Source organism: Monopterus albus, unplaced genomic scaffold (assembly GCF_001952655.1).
Source record: "Monopterus albus unplaced genomic scaffold, M_albus_1.0 scaffold28.1, whole genome shotgun sequence".
NCBI classification, from domain to species: domain Eukaryota; kingdom Metazoa; phylum Chordata; class Actinopteri; order Synbranchiformes; family Synbranchidae; genus Monopterus; species Monopterus albus.
Window position 1 is genome coordinate 2,174,090 of NW_018127908.1, and position 16,822 is coordinate 2,190,911.

A 16,822-nucleotide genomic window follows, 5' to 3' on the forward strand; every position below is an offset into this window, starting at 1 on the left:
GAGAAAGGAAGGTGATCCCCACCAAATGCATGTACCAGTGAAGCGGTTTTCTGTTGGATTTACCTCATCTGCCTTTCCATCAAATGGGCGAAGTTGGGAATAACATTGCAACGTTGGAATATAATGATATGCGTTATGCATTTCTGACAACTGCGGTGTTGCTTCATTGGAGAGAGGCTAGTGAGCTCAGTTAGCTTGCTTGCTAGCTAGCTGGGTGATAAAAGTGCGACGTTTCATCCTCCAGTATTTTGGACATGAAGAGGATAATTCGCTATTCATAGGGCTGGAAGGTAAGCCACAGTGAGAAGTTGATTTTTTTCCCCACGCAAGCTAGATACGTTTGGTATTCACCGTTTGAAGTAAAGCTGAGCCAACATTATCCACCTCCAGTCTGATGTTAGGGGTCTGTCGCCGCCTTGGCTTTCATGACTCAGACTATTCAACGGAACGGAACATGTAATCGCGCTATATAATTAAAATAGAGGGATAATATCATATGTTAATTATTTAACACAATATATGAGATCAAAATTCAATCACAACTAACGTTAGTCTGTAACGAAAAGCAGGAGTCAGAGGTTACGTCATTGTAAAGCGTATCAATTTTACTTTTTGTTTAGCATTGTACTTCCTCAGAACAGTTCCGTTTCATTGAATAGACCGAGCCTTTGTGTGTGTTGTGCACAAGTGTTCATCATTGCCTTATACCCATTTGGAAGTTGACTAATGATAGTGAACTTAGCGTTACACATCAAGTTTGCCATCATCCCCTAAATTGTGGAACAATGAAAGCTTTAAGTATTGTGTTTAGTGTTTTTGCGTAGGCGTTAGTTACAAGCTAGTACGATGAGTTGATCAACTAACTGCAGCCATAGGTAACCTGTTTGCTATGTGAGGCGCTTTCTAAGTTTACTGGCATATATATCTCAAAGCCTCAAAGAAATATACTGTTGCAAGTTAAAGATGAAAGATTGATTTTCTTTTTGCATTTTCTTCAATATTTACACAACACCACAGTAAACCCATCTTTGTGTTTCCCCTGCTCTGGAGAAGGCTGATGTCTGCTTGAGTCACTACAGCTGCTGCTGCTGCTGCTGAAGATTTGCATGATTTGGAACACCAAAGGCTGGCAATCCTCCTACAACCCGGCTTCAATCCAGACTCCATCTTTTCAAACCCTCCCCAGCCATTATTTTATTTACTAAATGCCCATATCCCTCCGCAGGGTCAGAGAGTATTTTGAAGAATTTGCTAAATGGTTTTCGTGGTGTATTTTAACATTTGTTTTTATCACTGTTATTAAACATTTGACATACTCACGAAGCATCTACAACTCGGTGAACCACACCGACGTGGGGAGATTTCTCTGCCGTAGTTGTGGTGGGGGAGGCGGATCTAGTTTTTGAAGAGCCCAGAGGGGCTGTTCTTCGGTGCCACTTATCATTAGATATGGCCACCGTTATAGAGTATGCCGAAGCGTCATCTTCAACTTAATTTTGTAATATTTCGTTATAATTTCGCAGTTCGGCCACTGTGGCAGGCGGGGTGTTATTTTTGGCAAACTAATGTTTGTTTTTACATGCTTTTAGAGTCGGCTGTTACTGCGTGGCAGGCTGGTTGCGAGAGTCTCCTAACTGGCCGCTTGGTCCCGCAGCTTGTCGCAGCTGAAGAAAATAGAACCAGTTGCCAACCAAGAGGTCCGTCGGCTCCCAACATTTGCTTTGCGCGTTGCTGTACATTCGCCGTATATCTACATTTAAAGTTCCATGCATGGAGCGTTGATTGTTGCAGCCGCTTGGACTTAGGCTTTGCTTTGTTTATACGTTAATGATAAAAATTTTTGGCCGTAGACTTGGGTGGCTAACACCAACTAGCTATATTAACCCGAACTCGTGCGACGACAGCTGTCATTGGAGAAAGGAAGGTGATCCCCACCAAATGCATGTACCAGTGAAGCGGTTTTCTGTTGGATTTACCTCATCTGCCTTTCCATCAAATGGGCGAAGTTGGGAATAACATTGCAACGTTGGAATATAATGATATGCGTTATGCATTTCTGACAACTGCGGTGTTGCTTCATTGGAGAGAGGCTAGTGAGCTCAGTTAGCTTGCTTGCTAGCTAGCTGGGTGATAAAAGTGCGACGTTTCATCCTCCAGTATTTTGGACATGAAGAGGATAATTCGCTATTCATAGGGCTGGAAGGTAAGCCACAGTGAGAAGTTGATTTTTTTCCCCACGCAAGCTAGATACGTTTGGTATTCACCGTTTGAAGTAAAGCTGAGCCAACATTATCCACCTCCAGTCTGATGTTAGGGGTCTGTCGCCGCCTTGGCTTTCATGACTCAGACTATTCAACGGAACGGAACATGTAATCGCGCTATATAATTAAAATAGAGGGATAATATCATATGTTAATTATTTAACACAACATATGAGATCAAAATCCAATCACAACTAACGTTAGTCTGTAACGAAAAGCAGGAGTCAGAGGTTACGTCATTGTAAAGCGTATCAATTTTACTTTTTGTTTAGCATTGTACTTCCTCAGAACAGTTCCGTTTCATTGAATAGACCGAGCCTTTGTGTGTGTTGTGCACAAGTGTTCATCATTGCCTTATACCCATTTGGAAGTTGACTAATGATAGTGAACTTAGCGTTACACATCAAGTTTGCCATCATCCCCTAAATTGTGGAACAATGAAAGCTTTAAGTATTGTGTTTAGTGTTTTTGCGTAGGCGTTAGTTACAAGCTAGTACGATGAGTTGATCAACTAACTGCAGCCATAGGTAACCTGTTTGCTATGTGAGGCGCTTTCTAAGTTTACTGGCATATATATCTCAAAGCCTCAAAGAAATATACTGTTGCAAGTTAAAGATGAAAGATTGATTTTCTTTTTGCATTTTCTTCAATATTTACACAATGTCAGCGTTACTTTTGTCTGGGGTCGCCAAAGAAAAGGCGACAGAGTTCAATACAACAGGCTAGCTGTCGTTAGCTGTACGCAGCTGCTTTGTGCCTAAGCTTGAGTTAACAAAAGCTAACGTTAGCATGTCTACAATTGTATCCATGGTGGTCGTGACTGCCTAGTCGTCACAAGATCCTAACCTCGGATGTCCTAACAATCCACATCATTCTCGCCACATTCAATTGAGGCTTTTCTGGTTGTAAATCTAGTTATAAAATGGTCCTTATCCAAGGAATTTTTATTACACCACTATGGACAGGGTTTGGGGAACTGTGAAAGCCCATGTTTTTCAGCTCAGGATTCAGGCTCTGATTCATTGTTTCTGGAGAAATGTACTGACAATATAACCATCGCAATGACTAATATTGCTTGTGGAGTTCGGTGTTATTGGACCACCATCTGTCCAAAGAGCCTGGGGCTGGTGGAGGGCAGTATAGACAAAAGAGAAAGAGAGCACTACAGTGAAAGATGTTCTCAATTTTACAGTATTTTAGAGCACAAATTGAGACCTCATCTCGTTCACAGGTACAAAATAGTTTCCATACGTTGTCCATAGAAGCCACAACACATGGCTAGCCATCCTTATAGTTAATTTCCATAAACTGTACAGTAAAATGTGCTAAAAACCGGGCCCACCATAGTTTATAGATCATTTCACTGCTTTACTGTAAATTCAAACTAGCAAAAATGACTTTCTCATGACTCATCCTGTAGTCTGGTGTAATTGCATTTTAGTACAGAGAAACAGGCTGGCAAAAGGCTTGTGTAGATTTTTGAATCTGCTTTCTGAAGAGGACATTTTTTACTAGTGTGTGAAAATGGTACATCAGCTGTTTTGGAAATGGTTTCCTTTTGAAAGGGATATTGTGGGACAAAAAGATTTGGTGAGGTTGATATAACCAGGTACTTGGATTATCCAAGATTACCCAATCTTGGTTTTTGTTGAGTTGATTTCCAGTCACATCTCGTAGACAGAGATATCTCTTCAACAAAGAAACTGAGAACTCAGATCAATGTGTTGAGTGGTTTTTTCAGTCTGTCCCTCTTACAGATGCGCCCATTATGAGAAAGTCAGAGTTAGCTAAACATCATGAATCAAATAGTTCCATAATTTTCCCCTCTCGTCCACATAGACTAAAACTTCACATTAAAGTTTATGGGAGTATCATGACTCAAGGCGACTCCTATGGCCAGCTATAATCTGTTAAATGTAATAACCTTTTTGTGCACATTGCAGTTAATTGATTTTCACAAGAAAATATTTTACACATCATGCAGCCTTAACCATTTAAAACAAATAACCACCGCGTGCACATAACATTTGCTGCAGATGTAACACATTTACCTAAGAAAAAAAAGTGCAATCAAATAAGAATTGCACTTCACCGGATAATCAGTTTTATTTTTGTATGAAAAAAGACATGTAGGCAAAGGTGTCTCAAAGCAGTTTTGCAACACATGAATAGATCACGTACAGACAACTAACAAATTTAAAGAAAATGCTTAATAAATGAATGGAGAAACAGTGAATGCAGATGTTTTCATATAAGGCATAAGGGTTCATTAAATGGTTTGAGCCCAAAAGTGATATGAATCCAGTGCTATGGCCTCTGCAATTACCAATTCTCAACCCAACTCAACACCATCATCAAACCACCAAGGATCATTTATTGGAAAAATCCATCCAGCACAGTTTTATATATGTGTCAAGGAGCATTGAACTTGTCATAGCAGGTTATGCTAACTTGGAAGGCTGGTTGGTTGTCATTTCTTTTAATTTGTCAACACATTTTTTAGAGTGGTGAACTTTTCACATTGGAGATGCATTGCATAAAAACTGTTAGAAATGAAATGGTAAACATGAGGTTTTGGTTTTATAGGTGACCTTTAGAGAAGGAAATCCATTATGGAAAATAAAGCAATTGTTTCTCCTCCATCAACCAGAGAATAAGTAGCTGATAATGCAACATTTTTTTTAAATAAGGGTGGCTTTTCTTTCAATCTCAAGAACTCACTCATTTGCTCATTAAACAACTGTATAATATGTCAGAAACAAATCATCAGAAGTGACTGTCATTTGCAAGATGTGACAATCACACTGACAAAACGGGGTGTGCCAAAAAATAAATACTTTTTCTGTTTGTCTTTTTTCAAAAAGGCCTCAAGGAAGAACAGCTTGCCCCCACTTTAAACATCTGATTGGACCAGAGTATGTGAAAGGTTTTTTGCCTTGTTTGTAAAATTGGTACATCTTCTCTCATGAGCCCATTTAATTGCAAACTGCATTGACATACAATGCAGATATGTAGGAATTGGACCATTGGAGTGTTTTTATGCATTTTAGATGCAAGCAGCCACTGTACATTTTCACGCCAGCTGCCATTCATATAGACTGATTTCAAAGCTTACAAGGAACTGCAGTCATTAGCCCACTCTTTTTTTTTTTTTTTGAGTTACTTTGTACATTAATTGCATAGTACAAAATAACATTACCATGCATTTTTTTCACTGTTGTTTAAATGTTTTTAACACCAAGGGGGTGTGTCTTTGCATATGTTTGCACTACGGCTCGGTAATAACAGAATTGTAAATCACAAGGTTGATCACAACCTTGTATCGAGCGATCCAGTGTTTGCCAATACATACAAGTATGCGACAATGCACTTTCAATTCAACAAAATTTTTATTAACTCACAAATGGAACCTGTGTATCATTTGAAACTTGTATTGTGCTCTGTTTGCTAAAAAGTTCTTGATGATGACCCTTAATTTCAACATAAACTTTGAGATTGGAACATTTACATGGCCACATACAAACAAACCGGGGAAAATCATATTTCCTGCATTGCAGTGATGCTTGTTAAAACTTCACATTAACAGGTACAGCTCAAGGCCAATTCACATAGAAGGCATTTTTAGATGTGTTTTTGACTCACCCATCTCATGCAACAGCTAGAATTCCAGTTTGTCAAATTTGTCAGTCCACACAGACTGTAAGACGTGCATTTTTTTCCCGTGCTTCGACTGTATTTTTTTTCCCCTCTGCCGCATTTAGTGAAGTGTAATTTTAACAGACAGCTGTTCACAAAATCACAAAAATCCCATTATTTTTGTTTTGCAAACTTTTTATTGGTATCTGTTTTGATTGATCAGGCTTCTGGTGTCACTGGGCTTTCTGGTTTCATTTTCCCTCAACCTCTGTAGTGAGACAGAAAAATCAATAAATTCAGTGAATCCCTGCATAAAAATGTTTCCCTGTTCTTCCTGATGAACCTTCCTGATAGTTTTTGTCCAGTACAGTTCTGCTGTTGGTCAATGTGGTTTGTCCGGCTGCTGTCCTTTAAGCTCATCAGGAGCTGCTGACAGACAGACAGATGCTCTGATGACAGAGACACTGAATGGAGGTCAGAGTCTGTGTGGACTTTACATATGTAATGCTTCACGCCTTGCTTGTTAGTGTGAATTCCCAGTCAGAGTACTAGGTTGCTGCATCACCTGGCATTGGTTACTCAATTTTAAGAGAGCATGTGCTTCAGTGTAAATGCATACTAGGTTTGGGCAGCATCCAATTTTTGATACTTTTTATTCCAAATTATACCCTGGTATGCTGTATTACTGTCTGCCTACCAACGATGTTAGGCACTTAAATGACTCTCTTAACACTCTTAGTATTTGGTAGCGTTACCTTTTAAATTGGTTAACTTGAGTCAAATGTTTTGGGATGCCTTCCACACGCTTCATACAATAGGTTGCTGGAATTTCAGCCCATTCCTCCTAACAGAACTGGTGTTTCCGTGTCATTTTTGTAGGCCTCCTTGCTTGCCCACAAATTTTCTATTGGATTGAGGTCAGGGCCACTCCTATACCTTGACTTTGTTGTCCTTAAGCCATTTTGCCACAACTTTGGATCTATGCTTGGGCTCACTGTCCATTTGGAAGACCCATTTGCGATTGATCTTTAACTTCCTGGCTGATGTCCTGTGATGTTGCGTCAATATATCCACATTATATTCCTTCCTCATGATGCCATCTATTCTGTGACATGCCCCAGTCCCTCCTGCAGCAAAGCACCCCCACAACATGATGCTGCCACCCCCATGCTTCACAAATCGGACTGCTTGCAAGTCTCCCCCTTTTTCCACCAGACATAACAATGGTCATTATGGCCAAACTGTTCAATTTTTGTTTCACCAGACCAGAGGTCTTTTCTCCAAAATGTAAGAATTTTGTCCCCATGTGCGGCTGCAAACCATAGTCTGCCTTTTTATGGCAGTCTTGGACCAGTGGCTTCTTCCTTACTGAGCAGCCTTTCATGTTATGTCAATATAGGACTCATTTTACTGTTGATATACATGCTTTGGTACTGGTCCTTTGGTGTTCTGGATTGATTTGTACGTTCATCTCTAGGAGACAGAAGGCATCCCCTCCCTGAGCAGCATCATGGCTGCATTGTCCCATGGTGTTTATACTTGTGTAGTGTTGTTTATACAGATGAATGTGGTACCTTCTGGCATTGGGAAGTTGCTCCCAAGGATGAACTGGACTTGTGGGGGTCCACTTTTTTTTTTTCTGAGGTCTTGGCTGATTTCTTTTGATTTTCTCATCATGTCAAACAAAGAGGTACTGATCTTGAAGGTAGACATTAAAATACATCCACAGGTGCACCTTCTGTTGACTCAGATGATGTCAGTTAGCCTCTCAGAAGCTTCTAAAGCTATGGCATAGTTTTCTGGAATTTTGTGTTTAAAGGCACAGTCAATTCAGCCTATGTAAACTTCTGACCCATTGGAACTGTGATATCATGAATTATAAGTGAAGTAATCCAGCCATAAACAACTGTTGGAAAAATTACTTGTCATGCATAAAGTACATCCTAACCAACTTGCCAAACAAGAGTTTAAAATGACATTTGTGGAGAGAGAAAAAAAAAATCTGTTTTAATGATTTCAGCCTAAGTGGAAGTAAACTTGTGACTTCAATTGTAGCTGTATGGGATAGTATTTATTTTTAATTAACTTATAGCTAGATGTATGTTTTGTATCATGATTGATAATGAGTGTGATCCTACCAAAATGGCACATCTACCCAACATTCAAAACGGCGTGACGACAACTTAATGTTCTCTATAAGCGCCTGTCATGTGACGCGCGAGTATGAGAGCATCTAATTAGTGAGTTTATTGTTATTTTTTGACGATTCTTTATTTGATAAATTAGGCTTTCATCATTTACAGGAGTCCTGTTATTATTTTTATAGCATCTTCAAACACAGGCAAAGCCGGTGCTGCTTGACATCGACTGTAGCAAGTTAATCTGAAATAGTTTACCTTTGTTTCCTCAGTGCACTCAAACCACCTACATTATATGCAACCAAAGGGTAGTATTCAGCATATTTACCTCTGATTAGTTTGTAGTGGGTTTTTCAGTGGGTGGGTTGCAGCAAATGGAAAACCTGGAGTGGCTCGGTACAGAGTGACTACAGAAATGCTGCCAATCCACTCCACTTTTATTGGGGAAAAGCTAAGTTAATGAACATATGTCTTCACAGAGTTGAACATATGTCTTCACAGAGTTGACCATTTGTCCACTCTGTGCTGAGGTTGTTTCTTTAAGGCATGCAGAGATCTTGGGGTGGAAAAAGGAAATAAACCCTGGGCACATAAACTGCATCCAAGATGCTTGAAGCCCATTGAGATTAATCAGAACTAGGAGTCTTTTACTCCTAAGAGGTGACACATGATCAAGTATGACTAAGAAAAGGATGCAGTTTGTGTGAGAATTTTTCAGAGGTAGCCAGTGAGGTAGACATATAAGCCTCTGAACACTGCATTATCAAGTCTTCACATAGATGCTCCTGACTCTGAGAAAGCACTACATCAAAAATGCCAAACAACTGGATATCTTAATAAACCATTAAGGGTTTGATTTTTTCCCCATGACATATCATTTCCTTGAAAGCCTGCCAACAATATTGATTCAAATGAAGTCAGAATCAGTGCTGGTTTTCCCTCTGTGTTGGAATAGTTGTTAGTGTTCCAAGCTTGGGTTACCTGCCTTGTAACACTTGTCACAATCTTCTCTTTTTCTTGCCCTTTTTTTTTTCTTCCTCCAGAATGTCATCAGAGGATAAGACTGTGGATCCCTCTGACCAGGGGCCCTCAACGCCATCCAGCAGTGTAGGGGCTACGTCCACAGGAAGTCCTGCCCACGCAGACAAGCGACCACGTGGCAGGCCGCGTAAGGATGCTGCTGCCATCCTACCCCAGGCACCACCTTTATCCACATCTAAGAACAGAAAAAAGTAGGTTTTTATCACTGACATTCAAAGAAATATTTCAGCATTTTTGTGGCATAGGGGTTTTCCTCATTTTTTAAAAATTAGGTATAACCTAATAGTGCTGATATTATCACACACATTTAAAACAATATTATTACTAAAAAGGAAAAGCCTGTACTGAGGATATCTATATATATATATAGATATATCTAGGCGCAGTATTCAGTATTTCAGGATAATATTATTTACACTGCGTTCTGCAATTCTGTAGCGTATCTGATGCTAGGCTGTAGTCCATGCAGGCGGGCCATCTCCTCCTCCTCTTGCATTCCCAGAGTGGACAATGTGATAGTGATACAACGCTGATTAAATATATAGAACAAATTTTGATACGATATTTGAGTTGGCTTTTACTGCAAGCACAAATAGCACTGCTGGATTGAATCTTCATGATAGGGTGGATCTAACATATGATGTGGAGTGAAATTAAATGTGTGTAAGGCATCAATACTTAGTTGTTCCTTTCACTTTTTACTTTTTGACTTCAGTTCACCACCTCACCATCTGTGTTGCCAATTTCCTTTGTCTCCAGAATGCACATACACAAGTTTGTTTTTTATAGATCACAACCTGTGTGTGGGAAGTGATGTACGCCACTTTCAAGCAATGTTTACATCACGTTTATAAATGAGACCCCTGGTGAGACACACTTTAATTGCTTTAGGTTTATAAACTAGTCAAGAAGGAGCCATCTGCAGAAGTGTGCCTTTCTTCTTGTTATTTATGTTGATTTTAACATCAGTGCTGGCAAGGTCAGATGTGTAGTTGCGTATGTAAAAATAGGTTTATGATAAGGCAGCAGATTATGACAAAGCTTCATTGCAGTTAGTGAACTCATTATTGGTGCCACAGTTGCTTATCCCATCTCATATTTCATTGAATTAGAGCCACTGCACCTCCAGAAATCTAAACATTGAGTTCATATTCCATAGGGTCTTCACTACCTGTTTGGCAGTTTAGGAACCAAACTGTGCCAGCTGTAACAGGACTAAGCGAAACACTATGCTTAGTCGCATATAACTATGAGTGTAACAACTTCACAGAGCTGTGAATTATCCTCATAGAACAGTCTTGTGTTCAGATCAACTGGATGCTGCCTTTAATGAATATAAGAAGTGTGTAGAAATATTAAAATGCCTTAAGTGTTAAAACGCAGTTTGCTTATGACAAGGGAGGATGTGTCAGAAACTGCTTTTGTAGACCTTGTTGGAATTTACTAGATTTGCCCACACTCCATCTGCTAGCCAGCCCATTTCAGAGCAGCTCTGATCTGTGTCTGGTTTTCCAGGCAGCCCCCTGTTAGCTGGGACTACTTTCCACAGCATTATTTTCACTCCCCCCCTCTTTCTCTCTCCCAATGTCCCTGTGGTGGGACTGTGGGGGGGGGATAAGTTGTGCAGGGAGTGGGTACAAATTTTAGTCTTGAGCGACTGTCAGCGAAATAACTGGCTGTCTCAATGCTGAAATTGAATGCTTTTAATGTAGGTCTATATAATTACAGTTGATTGTTGTGTAGTAGTGTATACAAAGATGCCACCACCGCTGACTACTTTGTGTGTGTGTGTGTGTGTGTGTGTGTGTGTGTGTGTGTGTGTATACTACATTTCCATGACTATATTACATTTCTTTTCTATATACTGCATTTCTGCATTTCGGACAGCCTTCTGGAATCAGGTTGTGGGGAAAAAAAGATGTAGGGAGCATGCAAAAGAAAGCCTGTGATCCTAATCCTACGCAAAATGTATGGTCAAAATATTTAAATTGTTTGTTTCTTTGCTGCTTTTAGCTGGGTCCTATCTGTAGCTTTACATGGCTCTGGCCACTAGTGTCATGCCAATCAAGGGAAGTAGCCTATAGTTTCAGAAATATAATTACAATTTTGTCTTATTTTTTTACTGCCATCTCTTCAAGCTTCATGTCTATTAAGCAGCAGTACACTGAACATAGACATTCAAAAATTTAATTAGAAATGTATTCAGCTGAAGTAGGAAAATGCTGGCCCATGTTTAGCATCCAACATGGGCATCAAAGATGTATTATAGCAGTAAGTGCATTTTGATTCTTATTAGTGCAGATATTCAGAACCACTAAGCTGTTGTAGTTTTTCTTGGTTGGTGATTTTGATCATACAGTTTCTGGAAAAAATCTTGTTCATCACAAGAGTTGAATAAATTCACATTCTGTCATGTACAGGTCTCGGTGTGATCCAGAAACCACATCAGAACAGCCTTTCATTTGCTCATCAGTTTTTGAGTGCACCTTTACAGTAACGTGAAAAGAGCTCTTTCTTAAAATTTGGTCATTCGTTCCCATTTTATTGAGCAGTGTATATTTGACTTAAGCTTACAGGTTATCACATTTTAGCCAAGGTTTGCTGAAGTCCTCTTCTGTCATTCTCAGGTTTAGGGTTGTTCTTTATCTTGACATGGAAGTCATTTAGTGGGAGGGGTTGATTTGGCATCCAGTCAACTGTGATTTTTCTCTCCAGTGGCATCGAAAATTACCCCCCTCTCCTCTGTCTCCTCCCTCACTTCCAACTCCCTGTATCTTCTCGAGTACCCCTGAGACACACTGCTATCCCCACTTAGCATGCTAAAAATTGATGTTGCTGTTTAATTTCTATCTATGACAGTTACCCCCTCCACATGGCACTTCCAAGATTAGGTTAACAGTGCTCCCATTGGAGAATGCTGACACTGACAGATCTGTCCATACTGTATGTAAAAAAGGGGTGTGTGCTGTGTGCATCTGTATGAGTGTGCTGGAAACATAGACATGGTTGTCTGACGTGCTGATAGGGCACATTTGGTGAAATATGACAAGGGCTGTACTTTATTTATAATGTCTTTTTTGTTTGTTTGTTTTTTGTTGGCCTTAAGATTGTCGTGACAGAGGGAAGTGGAAAAAACACTGACGATTACATTTAATATGGTACTCTGGAGAGAAAATCTTGAAAGCGAACAGTAATGAGATATTTTTGGGTCACAACAGGAAGTAGACTGATATGAACGGATAGCCTGCTCTCCCCCCCCCCCTCCTTTGGACCTCAGTCTGTGTCCTTTATTTTTGAGGATTTGATCAGTTTAGATTCAATAAATAAGCCTAGACATTTTCCTTGTGCAAAATAAAGTTGCACAGTGGAGGATAACCACTCACTGGCCACTTTTTTAGCAGCACCTGTACAATTGTATGCAATTCAGTGCAACACTTCTGTGTTTATGAATCTCAATTGTGTTAATTGTTGATGTCATAGTTAAAGGTAATGTTGTACTGGACTATATTATATTTAGAGGTGTTAGTATATTTTTGTCCTCCCCAGTTACATACATGATCATACAATGTCAGAATATTGGGAACACCTCTGAACATAATGTACAGTAAATACCTGTAATTATTGATGGTAGACTTAATATTATTCTTCGGTTTTACACAAAATTCTCAAATGAAAATATGTTAATCTAAATGGAATCAGCTACACCAAGAATAAAATAGAAAAACTGATATTATTGGTTTGAAAGTTATTCAAGAAAAAAAAAACGATATTTCAGTAATGGTGGTTTTCTCTAGGATCTAGCTGAGTAAGTTAGACATGTCAAGTCTGTTGACACCCTACTGAATCTGCAGAGTTTCAGAATTTGATCTTGGTTGCAAGTCTGTAGCACTCTGCTTGGAAGAATGGGATAAACTGCCTAAATTGTGATGTGCAGTGTTTGTAGCGAATTACCCAAGAAGGGTCAGAACTGTAATTACTGCTTAACTGCCTTCAGCAAGTATTGAATTTCAGGGTCTGAATACTTTTTTTTATAAATGAGAGATTTCAGGTTTTGATTTTTAATGTACAACCCCAAATCAGAACAAGTAGGGACGGTATATAAAATGAAAATTGAAACTGAAAATAGTGATTTGTAAATCATCTATGCCCTGTATTACACTGAAAACAATACAGCAGTACATTATTTGATGTGATACCTTATCAATTTGTTCTTTGTTCAAAGTTAACACTCACTCCAATTCTAATGCCTGCAACACATTCCAAAAAAGTTGGGACAGCGGCATTTCAGGGTTAGTAATGAGATAAAACAATTAAATTATGATTTGATTTGAAACAGGTAATTGCAATCATGATTTGACAAGTGGCATCAAGGAAAGGCCTAGCCCTTTAGGAGCAAAGGACGCCGTGTTCTCCACACCAAAGACGAAATGGACCATCCAGACTGTTACTAGCAACAAGTTTAAAAGTCAGGGTCTCTCATCTGTCAGTACCCTTGGCAAAGGTAACTTACACTTCTGTGATGGCAGCATTAAGTCTATAAAACGCATAGAGATTTTGGAGCAAGATATGCTGCCTTCAAGATGACATCTTTCAACAGGACAATGCAAAACCTCATATTGCACACATTACCAAGGCCTGGCTGTGGAGGAAAAGGGTGCAAGTGCTAGACCGGTCTGCCTGCAGTCCTGACCTGCCCCCAATAGAGAATGTGTGGTGCATTTTGAAACGTAAATTGCATCGACGAAGACCCAGGACTGTTGTGCACATTAAGACTTGTTTGCAGGAGGAATGGAACACAGTTACACCTGATCCACTTAATCACTTGGCGTCATCAGTCCCTAAATGTCTTTTAAGTGTTGTGAAAAGGAACAGCAACATCACACCGCGCTAAACGCTTTACTGTCACAACTTTTTTGGAATGTGTTGCAGACATCAGAGTTGGAGTGTTTATTTTGAACAAAATTGATGATGTATCGCATCAAATAATGTGCTGCTCTATTGTTTTCAATGTAATACAGGGCATCAATGATTTACAAATCACTATTTTCAGTTTCGGTTTTTCTTTCTGATTTGGGGTTGTACTTGCAAAAAATTTTCAAAGCATTTTTACTTTATTATTATGGGTTATTGAGTTAGATTGGTAGGCAGTTTTATCCATTTTAAATGAAATCTTCAACACAATATGTGCAAAAGGTGAAGTGGTCTAAATACTTCTGAAACCATTATACATCACAGCCCCTAATGACTTCAGGATTTGAGGGTATTAATAAGGCTCATGCACATTCATGATTAAGTATTTTTTTGTGGTGTCTTAAATTACAGAGCTATTATGACATAATGAGTGGTATGTGTATCTGAAATTCAACTAGAGCATCTAATTTAGACTATTGAATTGTCATCTCTCAAGGTAAATCATAAAGGGATTTGTGCTATTTTGCACTGATGATGAATTTTGGTTCGGCTTGTCTCCATCTTTTAACTTCACATGCTACCAGTGTGTATTGTTACCCCCCCCCCCCCACACACCCAGCCCCCCCTCCCTTCCACCTTGCCCAGCGGCTTGAGTGCCTCCATTAAAAATCAGTGACAGCTGTGACTATATTTAACTAATTCATGACCACATCTCCACCCCCAAACCCCTCTCCTAAGGCAGACACAGGCACTTTCCCTGCCTCATTCTTTTTTGCTGCCTCTGTTTATTTGTTTGTCTTTTCCTCGCCCTAGGGGTCGCACCAGAGGGAGGGTTGTTGTGGATGAGGAGGACAGCATGGATGGGACTGAGATAACAGAGTCCATAGGCCCTCAGGACACAGGTGAGACTTTGCCCCCCCCTTTTTTTTTTTTTTTTTTTGATCCATTTTGTACACACTGTTCCTGTGGACTGACGTAAGATTTGAAGTTGCACATCCAGACAGCCTCATGCAGGGAGTGCTTGAAAGGATATTTCAGTAAAGGTTGGAGTCTCCCCCTTCTGAAGAAGGATGGATGAGAGCTTTTTCTTGGCACCCCATGCTTCTACTTCAGGGCTGTAATTGAAAGGTTTAGCTTGAGCTGTGAAGCTGCAGTGGGTGTGTATTTTTTTTTTCTCCCCTTACTGCTTCCAAATCTCCACCTGCTCTGAGATTGGCATTGAGGTGCAGTGGGAAGGAGCCCAAGGCTAATGCCCTCTAAAAGCTTTTTAAAATCCCATCAGCCTCTCTAGACCCATTTATGTGCTTTGTTATGTGTGTACATCACATGATCATGCCTCCCATTCTCATACAGCTCAGTGCCACCCTGTTGCCATCCTGAAGATAATGGTGAATGAAATTGCCATTGGCTAGTTTTTCTTTTAGGCTTTAGTTTTTCTAGTTGTAGTTTACCTCATACAAATATCAGGTGATTTTATGAGTTTTAAAACATTAAAACAATAGAATATCTTTTTATTTACATTTCTGTAATTCAGGAAGTGAGCATGGGCTTGGGTTTTGCATTTTCAGTGTGCTTCCCTTTGTCCATTTGAACCCCAGTGGTTCCCTCAGAGGCTTTCTGTAACTTCAGCTTTTAGCAAAATAAGGTCTGTGATTCCACACGATCTCTTCCCTAAAATGATGCATGTTTATGCACAGCTGAGGTTAATCAGAGTATATCTCCATTAAAAACGGGTCAATACATGGGTTTAAAACCCTGTTAATCTTGGGTTTATAACCCTTGATTTGTGTCACTTGTACAATGTAGCTTTGAAAGCTTTATGTAAACCACTTTATAAAACATTTTGAATATACTTGTAATTATTGCTCACCACATATTTAAACATACTTTTGCCTTGGAAATTGCAGCACAATGACATTAAATGGTTACCAGACCAACAAGAGGTTGTTAAATATGTAGTTATTATATAGTTATAACAGAATAACTTGATGATAATTCCGTACACCTCGCTCACATCCCAGGAATGTAAGAAGTCTTTCACAGGTATTTCTGGTTATTTGGAAGTAATGAGCTTCAATTTGTCTTTATTTAATTCCAATGGATGACACAATCATTGTGGCATTAGTATAATTACATCTCGGCAAAATGTTAATACAAATTTTGCATTTCCCAAAGCCTCAGTGAGAGGTACTTTTGGGAGTTGTTTTGTATGATTGGTACAATGAATTCAGGCTTCTGTTTTGCAATTTAGATCAAAAGCACTCATAATAGTAACAGAATTGAGTTCAGTTGTATTTTGGACAGAATATTCTCCATTAATTTTAAACCCCATTTCTTGGGACACTTTGGCAGCCATGATTTTAGTAATTTCAATGTCTCTATTGTTATTGCTGTTATGTACAAGGGCTTGGTGTTCCTGGCAGTTTTACAGTACTCAGTGCTTGAACATATGGCCCATATATTTTACCATCCATCTCATTGATAAAGGCTCGGTTTTTGACTTGGAGGAAATGGACTAGAATGCAGTCAGTGTACCCTTTGACAGCTTGCATCTGCCCGAATCTGCATGCTGAATTTACGGTCCTAATTGGCAATGGATTAAAGGGCAGTTAATGGCTGAGGCCAGTTCTGAATGGGCTGCAAAGCTCATGAATACACCAGAGTGATATAATTCTTACTGATTCAGTGATCATTTTATTTTATTGTTTGTTTTGTTATCACCAGAAACACAAATCCAGCCAGTGGAGACTGTGGAAGTGGTCACCACTGAGGTTCCAGAGGAGGACAAACCCTCTTCCCCTCTGGCCCAGAGCCCTCTAGCAGAGAATTCAGCAG

At 39.5% G+C, this 16,822-nt stretch overlaps 1 protein-coding gene across 1 annotated transcript in view; it reads left to right on the plus strand.

Annotated features, from left to right (window-relative positions):
• Nucleotides 1-1,382: 1,382 nt before the first annotated feature.
• The window catches only part of kmt2cb (lysine (K)-specific methyltransferase 2Cb), a 69,055-nt gene continuing 53,615 nt past the window's right edge, over nt 1,383-16,822 (plus strand). Inside the window, 4 exon segments of the mRNA XM_020595866.1 lie at nt 1,383-2,203; nt 9,079-9,267; nt 14,801-14,889; nt 16,712-16,818. Coding sequence (XP_020451522.1) covers nt 9,080-9,267; nt 14,801-14,889; nt 16,712-16,818 — 384 coding nt within the window. The 5' untranslated portion in view covers nt 1,383-2,203; nt 9,079.